The sequence below is a fragment of the Trichosurus vulpecula genome, chromosome 2, assembly GCF_011100635.1.
Source record: "Trichosurus vulpecula isolate mTriVul1 chromosome 2, mTriVul1.pri, whole genome shotgun sequence".
In the NCBI taxonomy this organism is placed as follows: domain Eukaryota; kingdom Metazoa; phylum Chordata; class Mammalia; order Diprotodontia; family Phalangeridae; genus Trichosurus; species Trichosurus vulpecula.
The window spans coordinates 123850509-123861461 of NC_050574.1; the positions used below are offsets into that span (position 1 = coordinate 123850509).

General features: G+C 43.6%; 2 protein-coding genes across 4 annotated transcripts in view; one reads left to right on the plus strand and one right to left on the minus strand.

The window, feature by feature from the left end:
* The window catches only part of PAAF1 (proteasomal ATPase associated factor 1), a 65647-nt gene extending 59664 nt beyond the window's left edge, over positions 1-5983 (minus strand). The window contains exons 1-3 of the mRNA XM_036745339.1: positions 5676-5983; positions 3056-3096; positions 1885-1988 (exon numbers count right to left, since the gene is read on the minus strand). Of these exons, the coding sequence (XP_036601234.1) occupies positions 1885-1988; positions 3056-3096; positions 5676-5722 (192 nt within the window). The 5' untranslated portion in view covers positions 5723-5983. The remainder of the gene's footprint in view (positions 1-1884; positions 1989-3055; positions 3097-5675) is intronic.
* A 9-nt stretch (positions 5984-5992) lies between these two features.
* Positions 5993-10231, plus strand: LOC118838127 (cytochrome c oxidase assembly factor 4 homolog, mitochondrial). 3 transcript variants are annotated; one of them, XM_036745340.1, is made up of 2 exons: positions 5993-6142; positions 9571-10231. In XM_036745340.1, the coding sequence occupies exon 2, from the start codon at positions 9636-9638 to the stop codon at positions 9900-9902; it is 267 nt and encodes an 88-aa protein (XP_036601235.1). In that variant the 5' UTR covers positions 5993-6142; positions 9571-9635; the 3' UTR covers positions 9903-10231. The 3 variants fall into 3 exon arrangements, with proteins under 3 accessions (XP_036601235.1, XP_036601236.1, XP_036601237.1); XM_036745341.1 differs by lacking the exon at positions 5993-6142 and adding an exon at positions 6241-6445; XM_036745342.1 differs by lacking the exon at positions 5993-6142 and adding an exon at positions 7710-7971.
* Positions 10232-10953: the final 722 nt, after the last annotated feature.

Sequence of the window (10953 nt, forward strand, 5' to 3'; positions counted from 1 at the left end):
GCAAAGGAGATAAAAAAGAAATGGTTAGATAGAGATATAAGAAAAGAACAAGAAGAAAGTAGTGTCACAAAAGCTGGAGAAGGAGGGCATATTTAAAGAGGAGAGGGTGGTCCATGTGGAAAGCTGTAGAGGCTATGAAACATGAGAACTGAGAAAGAACTTAGCAATTAAGAAAATAATTTAGCAATTAAGAGATCCTTGGTAATCAATCAATAAGCATTAAGAATCTCTTGTGTTCTTAGGAGAACATTATACACAACCACAGATATATGGATTCTGTGATGACTAACCTTGATAGATCTTGCTCTTCTCAGCAATACAAGGTGCAAAGACAACTCCAAAGGACTCATGAAGGAGAGAGCTATCTACATCCAGAGAAGGAACTATGGAGACTAAATGCAGATTGAGGCAAACTGTTTGCTCTCCTTTTTTTTTCTTTTGTTTTTGTTTTTTTTTTGTTTTGTTTCTTCTTTCTTATGATTCATTCCATTGGTAATAATTCTTCTTTACAACTTGACTATTGTGTAAATAAGTTCAATGTGAAGTTATATGTTGAAGATATATCGGATTCCATGCTGTCTTGGGGAGGGAGGGTGGGAGGGGGGAGAAAATCTGGAATTCAAAATCATGCAGAACTGAGTGTTGTAAACTAAAAATAAAAAATCTTAATTAAAAAAATGAGAAAAAAAAAGAACCTCTCATGTGCCAGGTACTGTGAACTGTTCTAGAGATACAAGTGCAAAAACAAAACAGTCCTTGCCCTCAAAGAACTTTTATTCTGCCAGGGTAAACAACATCAATAGTTTCACTTAAGTTCAGTAAGGTTAGAAGCCAGAATGCAAGGGGATTAGAAGGGGAGAAGTGAGTAACAAGAGCAAATAAGGAGGAAAGAGGGTGTACATGGATTCTTCTAAGAATCTGGTTATAAAAAAGGAGAGCTATGAAACAAGAGCTTCCTAATTATTCTTACTTGCTAGGTATTAGTCAGGCATGGCAGATCCAGGAGGTAGGAAGGTCCTGTCACACTTGTCTTCTCTCTACCACCATTATCCTCATCAGCATGCAAGGCTATCTGCTATAATTGGAAAACCATCCATCCTTCCAAGTAATTTCGAGTGAAATACGAATACAAGACTCGCATACAGCAAAGGCTAGGCCCCTCTGCCAAAATGCAAAGACAGTGGAACCAGCAGCTTGCCCTTGAAATGGATTCACGCCAAACAGACACAAAGTGTACTATAGCCTAAGGGGGCTTTGCCCTTCTTTTGTCTGTTCTGATCTTATTCATGTTCAGAGAATCAGAGCACTAAAAAGATCAGAATATCAGCACCGAAAAGGACTTTAGAATCATCTAATTTTACAGAAACTGAGATTTAGATAGTTGAAAGGACTTATCCAAAGTCACACAAATGGCAGCAGGACAGACACTGAACCCTAGTTTGTGGTATCCAAATTCACTCAAGACCAACCAAACCACAGAATGCATGGCTCCATCTGAGTGCTTCTCCAATATTCAACCTAGTCACCCACCAACCGCAAACACCATAATGAAAGAAACCTACATGTATCATTGTCCACCCTACACTCATTACTGATTCTAAGTGAGATCTGATTATTCTAACAAAATCTAAAGGGATATGTGGTTACAAGAGGAAAAACACCCAATAAAATTATTCAAATAAATGAAGCATAACTTGAGAAATTATCTGATTATGGTATAGACCTAACAAATGCAATAACCTGAAAGAGAGTAGTGTAGATGAAGATAGTGTAATATATATAATATATGTAATATGGAAGTAATATATGTAATATATAAGTAATATATGTAATATATAGATAGTGAAATCAAAGACATATATATTAGAAACAGCAAAAGCCTACCTTAGTAATTTCATTCACAACAAATCCTTCTGAAGCTGTGATATCTGGGATTCCACTGGAGTCAACTCCCTGGCAAATTAATCTGCCATATAAAGTCGGTTTCCCTACAACATAAAATAAAAAGGTTTCTCAAAAGATTAGGATTGAGCATGTTTGACCCTGAAAGTCCAAGCAACATCTGGAAAGGCAGAGAAGAATCTGTCCTGCAAGACAGGCAGGATATGGAGTTCAAAAGCACAGAACTTGGAGGTTAAAGACTCGAGCTGCATGGAAAGATGGGGATAGCTGTAAGAGACAGTTCATTCAACAACATTTATTAAAAGGAGCATGATTTAGTGGAAACAGTACTACGTGTATAATGGGAAGACATAGGTTTCATTGCCAGCTCAGACATTTAGGTGAGACTTTGGAGAAACTATTTTTCAAGCCCTAGAAACTACAGAAGAATGTTGATACTATTAATGGAAATAGGGAGCCAGGAAAGATAGCAATATGATGAGCTAAATTTTAGACATGCTGAACTCAAGACAATGGCCTCAAGACATTCAAATGGAACTACCCAAAAGGCAGTTGGCAATTTGACACTGGAGCAGCAGAGAATGGCAAGCACTAGAAATACAGATTTGGAGATCACTCTAAAAAGATTATAGTTGAAGTCATACGACTATCTAAAACATATGAGCTCTTTTGTTGATAGAAAGGGAAGAGCCAAGGGATACAGAAATAAAGCACACACTATCAGACATCGCTGAGGTAAGTTTGTTTCTACTTAACTATTTCACTTTGTTACAAAGACAGATTCTACTTTGGTGGTTAGAGAGGTTACTAGGATGTACATGATGTAAAAAAAAAGACATCAACAAAATATTTTTTAAAATGAAAAATAAGGCTTACGGGCTGATTAAAAAGCACAAGTAACATCTTGAATCAGCCAGTGGCTCTGAAAAGGAAAGACAGTCTTGGGATGTCGCAGGATGTCCAGTAAGGAAGCTTGGATACCATCATACACAGGCAGTGAAGGACAGTTGGGGAGCCTCTGAGGAATTCAACAACAACAATGAGGAGGAGCAGTTCATTAGGGTTCTGGGGAGAGCTAAGTGGCTGCATTTGAGAACTGGAATATCTTGCTATTTGAGAGAAGGGTGATGCTGAGAAGATTCATAAGCATTACCTGGGGGGTGACAGCTCAGCCAGGCTTCTCCTTCGTTCCTCCTGTGAAGAGACATGGTAGCCTGGTTAGCTTAGTATTAAGGGGGTGCAGTATCAAGGGAAGAGGTAGAAGAATCATAGAATCTCAAAGAAAGCATTGCCTGATTTCTTCCCAGGAAGAAGTGATTATCCTCAGATATCTCAAGAGCAAATTATACCCATCATATATTTTATCATACTCTAATTTATATTAGTTAAGTAAATTTTATTTCCAGTTACCAGACAGTAAGCTTCCTAACAATAGAGACAATACCCCATTTCATCTTTGTATAGCCCACAGAGCCTAGCAAGGAGTATAATCAAACTGAATCCCCTCCACAACATTACAGAGAAAAAGTCATCTCCTTGATGATGAGTTCTCTTTCTCAGAAGGCAACTACTTTGTTTTATTACCTAGACAACTGCGGAGGAAAAAAAAAACCTATTCACACACAGCTGAAAAATACCTATGGGACTTGAAAACTCAAACAAAACAAATCTAATCCCCATTCAAGGACTTTAAAGACCCTTCAAATACCTAAAGAGAACTACCCTTAACTAATTCTTATCTAAGCTAAACAGAGAGGTTCAAAAGTTTAGCTTTACCCTCATTCCTCACTCTCCCTTACCCCACATAATCCAATCAGTTTGTCAAGTTCTGCAGATCCTACCTCCGCAACATCTTTCCACTATCTCCACCTCTCCACTCATATACTCACCAACCTTGTTTAGACTATCATGGTCTCACTTGAACTACTGCAACTGTCTCCTAATTGCTCTCTCAGTCTCAAGTCTCTCCCCACTCCAATCCAGCCTCCACATGGTGATTTTCCTAAAGGACTGGTTCAGCACAAGCTGCCACCCCAACCAATAAATTCCTTATTTCCAGCCTACATTTCCAGCCCTTCCACATTCAACAGTCCATTCAAACTGACTTTCTTTCTGTTCCTCACATAGGACACTCCATATCCTTTATCTTTGCCTTTGCACCGGTTGTCTCCCATGCCTGGAATGTATTCATCTCCATCTCTTCAATAAATCAATCAACCTTTATGTAATGACCACTTGTGCCAGACACTGTGCTAAGTGCTGGGGATATAAAAAGAGGCACCATCTCTGATTAAGCCTTTTCTGGCCCCTGCATCTGCTAGGCACTCTTCTCAAAGGTTGCTTTATGTATGTTTACATATATCTACGTATGTGAACAGAGGCAGTTATTGTGTGGTGCAGGGATGTCAAACTCAAAACAGAAACAGGGCCATTTAACCACATAAGGATCCCTTCAGGCTACATAACGACTTGGAAACTCAAACGTTAATATTATCTCTTTCGTTGTATTTTTCTTCATTTTGTTAAATATTTCCCAATAACATTTTAATATGGTTCCAGCCACAGTAGTGAATGTTGTACATGTTTGACACCTCTGGTGTAGTGGCTAGAGAGCCAGCCTCGGAGCCAGGAAGGCCTGGATTCAAGGCTCACCTCTGGCACATGCTGCCTTTGTGACCCAGGGTGAATCACTTAATCTCTCAGTGCTTTGGACAGCTCTCTAAAACTGTAAATGGCAGAGAAAGCGCTGACCTGCACTGAACTTAATAAACTAAAATTCCTAAGTCTTTTTCAAATAAACTGTTGTCTCTACTGAACAGAATTTTAAATCCCTTGAGGGAAAGAGTTGCTTCAGTTTTGTCTTTCACCTTCAGTACCTGGCACAGAGTAGATGTGCTGACCGATTAATCAACTGAATCAATCGAAATCTGACTGCACCTTGTGAATAAATTCACAAAATGGTTTACATAAGCACTTTCTTCACGACTCTGTAATAAAGAGTACAAGCACAAGGATTATTAGGGCCTACTTAATGGGGGTGTGGATTTGAGACTCAGGGAGATAAAAGGGCTCAGGGTCTGACACCTAATAAAGTGCAGGGAACCGTCACACAGTCACACTTGATTGATGAGTTCTACTAAACTTTTTTTTTCCCTTTTTTAATCTTTGTTCCGAGGAATGGCTCGGTGGGGAAAAGGGGGGTACATATTTGGAAATTAAGGGTAATATAAAAGATCTTAATAAAAATTAAAAATCAAATCTTCCTTCGTTCTTAATAATAACAACGAGCTGCAGGGCCATAATTCAAATCTTGGTTGTGACTCCAAAGCCACTGAACCACCACTGCCTCTCAACCTGACCCTGTCAAACACAACGCAAGAGTACTGTGTCTACAACTCTCCCCTAATGTGCCTATTACAGTGAAGCCGTCAGGAAGCGACGGAGCTTAGCTGGCATGACCTGGTCTCAATAAACCCCGCCGGCTCCTGGGGATCGCCTCTGACCTAACTACACAGGCCCGGCCCAGTCTTGTGAGGTCAGCCTGAGTCAGTGCAGTCTCCCCAGGCCCGGATCAGGCCCAGCCCACGGCCCGCGTGGGCGACACATAAAAGCTGGTGGGATGCAAGAGAACCGAAAGTATGGGCTTTCACACCCACAGCCCCACCCTCTCCGGTCCGGGTCTGGGTCGACCCCTACTCCCGCAGTCTTCTGGACATATCAGGGTAGGGCCTGTCCCTCGGCAAAGGCGGAGCCTGCCTGGGAGGAGAAATCACCTGAGAGCTTTGGCCCAGTCGCTCTGAATCCTCATAGGCGCCGCCATCTTGTCCCCGCCCCTTTCCCTTGCCTTCCCTTCTTCGCCGGAAGTGGAGCCTCGATGAGCCGGATGCGGAAATTCAGAGGGAGATCGGGGCGGATGAGCCGGCCGGAAGGAGTGGAGGGGAAAGGGAGGAGGGGAAAAGGAAGAGGAGGAGGAAAAAGAAGAGGCGTAAAGGAGGAGGGAGGGAAGGAAGGAAAGAGAAAGGAGAAAAGGAGGAAGGGAAAGGGGTGGAAATGGTGGAGAGGGGCGGAGCAAGGACGGAAATCAGCCAATGGCAGAGCAGCTCAGGCGCGAGCTCCGCGGACTCGCGGGCACTTGGAATCCGGGCTAGGAAGGCGGGGAGTAAGGCGAAGGCTCGGGATCGCGCACGGAGGACGTAGACGCGGGAGCGAGTCCGCTCCACTTCTCTCCAGGGCTCGCTCGGTGGGTGAGGGAGACGCGGGGTGGAAGCTGGCGTGGGGGGAGCGGGTGGTGTGCGGTGGAGTTAGTAACGTAGCTGAGCCGCCCCGGGGGCCCTCCACTCTTCCAAGCCCACCTCGTCCAGGAAACCTCCCGGGATCATCCGTCACCCCTTAGGTCGTCGAGACCATTCCCCCCTCCCCATGGTCCCTGTGGGACACTGAGGCCCAGAGAAGGCCCTCACCAGTGATGGAGACCACCCCCCTTCCCAGAGGGCAAGGGTCGCGTTTGTATTCCCAGCTCATAGCGCACAGTCTCTGGCACGTGGTAAGCGCTTAATAAATGCTTGCTGTGAGGTTAGAGCCGAACCTCATAGAGGGGGCAGATGAAACTCAGAGGGTGAGTCCCCTGTTGAAGGGTCTAAGGCTACGAGCAGGAACTAGAACCCGGGGTTCCTGGCTTCCAGGCTAGGGTTCTTCCCCTTCGAGTCAGGAGGCTGCAGGGTGGCACAGTGGATGGATAGAGCACAGCCTGGGGTCAGGAAGACCTCAAGACTTCAAATCCAGCCCACCATCTGGGTGACCCTGGGCGAGTCACTGCACCTCTCTTTGCCTCAGTTTCCTCATCTGTAAAATGGGAATAGGAATAGCACCTACTTCCCAGGGTTGTTTTGAGAAACAAATGTAATATAGCATTTGTAAAGTGCCTGTATTTGTAATAACTAATTTTATTCAATAGTCATCTGTTTAAAAAAAAAAGTGCCCCAACAGAAACTGAGAAACCCACTGAAAGGTCATCCTAGGACAAAGGAAACAGGCCCAGGAGCAACGTGTGGAACTTAACCAGGAGGCAGCTTTCCTCTCTCAGGTCCTAAAATCGGAGCCACCCCACAGTGGAACAGGCTGCCCTGGATTCCCAGGCAATGGGAAGTGTTCCAGCAGAAAATGGATGACTGACTGCGGGGTGGGGGGGAACTTTTGCCTTAGGAAATAGGTTGCACTGGATGCCTAATGGAGCTAGAACATGGGAGCTAGATGAACCCATCTAGGCCAATCCCCTCATTTTGCTGAAGGGGAGGCAAGCCCAGGGAAGGGACTTGCCTGAGGTCACTCAATTCTGTAAAGATGTTTATTAAGCACTTACTGTGGGCAAAGCAAATAGTGCCAGGCCATGGGAGTACAAAAATGAAAAACAACAGTCCAGTCTTTCAAGGAATTAATCATCTTGGGGTGCAGTAGAGGGGAATGACAACAACTTATACAGGGATACGGAGTACAATGTGAGGTCTAGACAAAGCACCCCAGGAAAATTTGAGAAGGGAGTTTTGGGATCGAGGAAGGTTTTTTTGGAGGAAATAGCACCTGAGCTAAGCTTTGTAGGAAGGGAAGGGAGCAAGCATTTATTAGGTGCCTACTGTATGCCAGGTACCATGCTAAGCATTTTTACAATATTGTCTCAGGATCTTCACAACATCCCTGGCAGATAATTGCTATTATAAGCCTCATTTTACAGTTGAAGAAATGAGGCAGATAGAAGTTAAATAATGTCAGGTCAGACTTGAACTAAAGTGAACTCCTGACTTCAGGTCCTCCACACTCTCCACTGTGCCACCTAGCTGCCTCCTAATGGCAAGAGTTGAGACTACATTCCAGGCATAGAGGACTATTCAAGTATAGGGGCAGGAGAAAGCAGGTTTGAGATCAATCAAGCAACAAGCATTAATTAATGGCTTATTGTGTGCCAGCCACCATGCCAGGCTTTGCCCTACAAAGAAGGGCAAAGCAGCCATTGGTTTAGTTTGTCTGGAGCATAAGCCTATACAAAGGGGAGGAACGTCCAGTAACGTTGGAAAGGTAAGTTGGAGCCAGATTGTGGAGGGCCTAAAGTGTCAGGCACAGGAGTCTGTATTTTCTCCTTGAGGAAAGGAGGAGTCATGAAAGTCACTTTGAACAGCAAATTGACATAATCAGATCTGAGCCTTAGGAAGTCCTTTTTGGCAGCTACACAGAAGATGAACTGGTTAAAAAAAAGGGGGGCGGGTGCAGCTAGGTGGTGCAGTGAGGGCACCGGACCTGGAGTCAGGAGGACCTGAGTTAAAATCTGGCCTCAGACATTTGACACACTGGCCATGTGACCTTGGGCAAGTCACTTCATGCCAACTGTCCTGCCTTCTCGGAAAGAGAGACTAGAAGCCAGAAGACCATTTAGCAAACTATTATGATGGTCTAGGTAAAACATGGTAAGAGCCTAAACTAGGAGAGTGGACAGAGGTGGATAAATGCAAGAGTTGTGGAGGGATGTGCTATAGGATTGAGCGGCTGATTGAAGGTGAGGAAGAAGGCACTCAAAGATAACACCCTGCATTTGGAATCTGAGTGGGAGAATGGTGTGGTATCAACAGATAGAAATTGGAATGATGGGCAGGTTTAGGAAGAAAAAGGATGAGTTGTATCTTGGATGTGTTGTTTGACATGTTGGTGGGACATCTAATAGATATCCAGCAGGTAGCTTGAGATACAGAGGAGTTGTAGTTGAAGGGATAGATTAGGGCCGGATGTATCAATTTTTCTGTATAGAAAAAAGTAATTGAACCCTTAGGAGCAGGGATCACCAGGGGAAAAAAAAGAAAAGAGGGCCCAGGATGGAGCCTTAGTAGATATCCACACTTAGGGGGCAAATATACGACCATGAAGTATTTCTCCAGGGGAAGGGACAGGAGGGATTAGACAGGTAGCTGCATCAAGAAGAGAGAAGAGCATCCAGACCAGGGTCATGGACAGTCTATTAAAGCCTGTGTATGCCTGTTTTTAATGCATAAAATAAAATAGAATTACAAAGGAAACCAATTGTATTGAAATTGAGTAACCAAACAGTTTTGGGGATCTAGGAGAAGTATTGTGGGATGCAGAGTAATCAGTACAGATGTGGAAGGAGGAACTGGGACTCAATCCTAGGTCTCCTGAGTTCCAGTCCAAGACTGAGAAGCAGTGTGGGATGAGGACTAGATTTGAATTCAGGAAATCTGGGTTCTTGACTCGGTTCTATCACTTAATATATTTGCAACTTTGAACAAGTTACTTCTTTAAACCTTGAGTTTCCTCCCCTGTAAAATGGGGATAAGAAGTCATTCCCTACCCATCTCAAGACACTGTTTTGAGATAACATATGGGACTGCCAATTGGAAGTGCTTTATGAGTATGAATTATTGTTATTTCCACTTGGAGAATGCATCCATTTGAGACAATAAGTGAAACAGTCAAGTTACATTAGATAATAAAGTACCTATGGGAAGAGCATGGATAGTATCAGGGATCAGCACAGTAGAAAGAGCCCTGGGTTGGAAGTCAGGCCACCTGGCTCAGCCACTGATTCACTCAGTGATCTCAGGCCTCTTTCACTGTATGAGCCGCACGACTTACTCATCTCTCACATTCTGTGTCCTGAATCCTAAGGTCCTTTCCAGCTTGAACAGTCTACAGCCATACCTTTCTGTCTCATCCAAGGCTCACTTAGCAAGATGGCATCTGCTGCCCCTCGAGGTCACAACTGGACACATTCTCAGCCAGCTGCAGATGAAGATAGTGAGGACCCCGTGGATCAGATGATCTCACGAACAGGTTGCATGGCCTTTCACCACGCTGTGCAGGAGTGTATGGCTGAGCACCAAGACTGGAGGAAGTGCCAGGACCAAGTTAAGGCCTTCAGGGAGTGCATGAGCCAGTACCAGAAGCACAGACTGGAAGAGCTGCAGAGGAAGCAGAAGCAGGTCCCTACTGACGGCTGAAACACCCAGAGAACTAGCCTAAGGAGGCGGACACCTACCTAACTCAGTATGACAGTAAGGTCCTGGGAAACAGAAGATCTGAACATATGGAGGGTGCTCCTAGAGAGAAGACAACTCAGAACAGCCAATTCAATTCAATGCAAATTAACCAATGTTTATTAAGCAGATACTGGGTTAGAATCCAGTACTTAGGGGAATAAGAGGGAGATGAGGAGGGAGAAATGTGCTAAAGAGGCCTCTTAAAGACTCTTACCCATACCATGTCCCTGTGCCCAGGACTATGTTGATTCTTTGGAAATTTAAATAAGGAATAAATTCATAACCCAAAATCCCAATTTTACTGGTTCTTTTCAAATCTGAAAAGCAGAAAATGGGAGGATTATAAATTTTCTATCTTTCATTCATTCTAATTAATTTCACAATCATTTAGTACTCACAGTGTACAAAGTACTGTTGGATGCTGAAGATGCAAAATAGGTAGTTAAATCAGATTGCTTGCCCTCATGTAGATCATGCACAAATAAGGAAAATGCACAATATCTCATGAAAATTGCATCAGAGAACATAAAATACTGTCTTATTCTTGGAAGAAAAAAAATTGTTGCTAACAACAAAGTGGGAAACAGGAAAGGCTTCCTGGTAAGGGAAGCATTAGAATGGGTTTTATATAATAGGGAGATCTTCAACTCTTGAGGAGGGTGTGGGAGGGCATCCATAGGATTTAGCACTAGAAAGGTCCTTAGATATGATAGAATCCAACCTTAACATTTTACAAAGAAAGCAAGATGTTGGTAGGGGTTAAATGATTTGCCCAAGGTGACAACTAAGGTTTGAACACAGGTTTCTGAATCTAAATCCAGGGTTTTCATGATTCCATGATGGCTTTTTAAAGATATCTACAACAGTTGGGCAAAAGGACATGGGCAAGTACAGGGCATGGTGAAGAAGGCAGAGTATTATCCAGTTTGGCTGGAGTTTGGAGTGCATGAGGTGGATTAACATAAAATAAGCCCAGAAAAGTAAACTGGTACTAGATTAGAGGGCCTAGAAT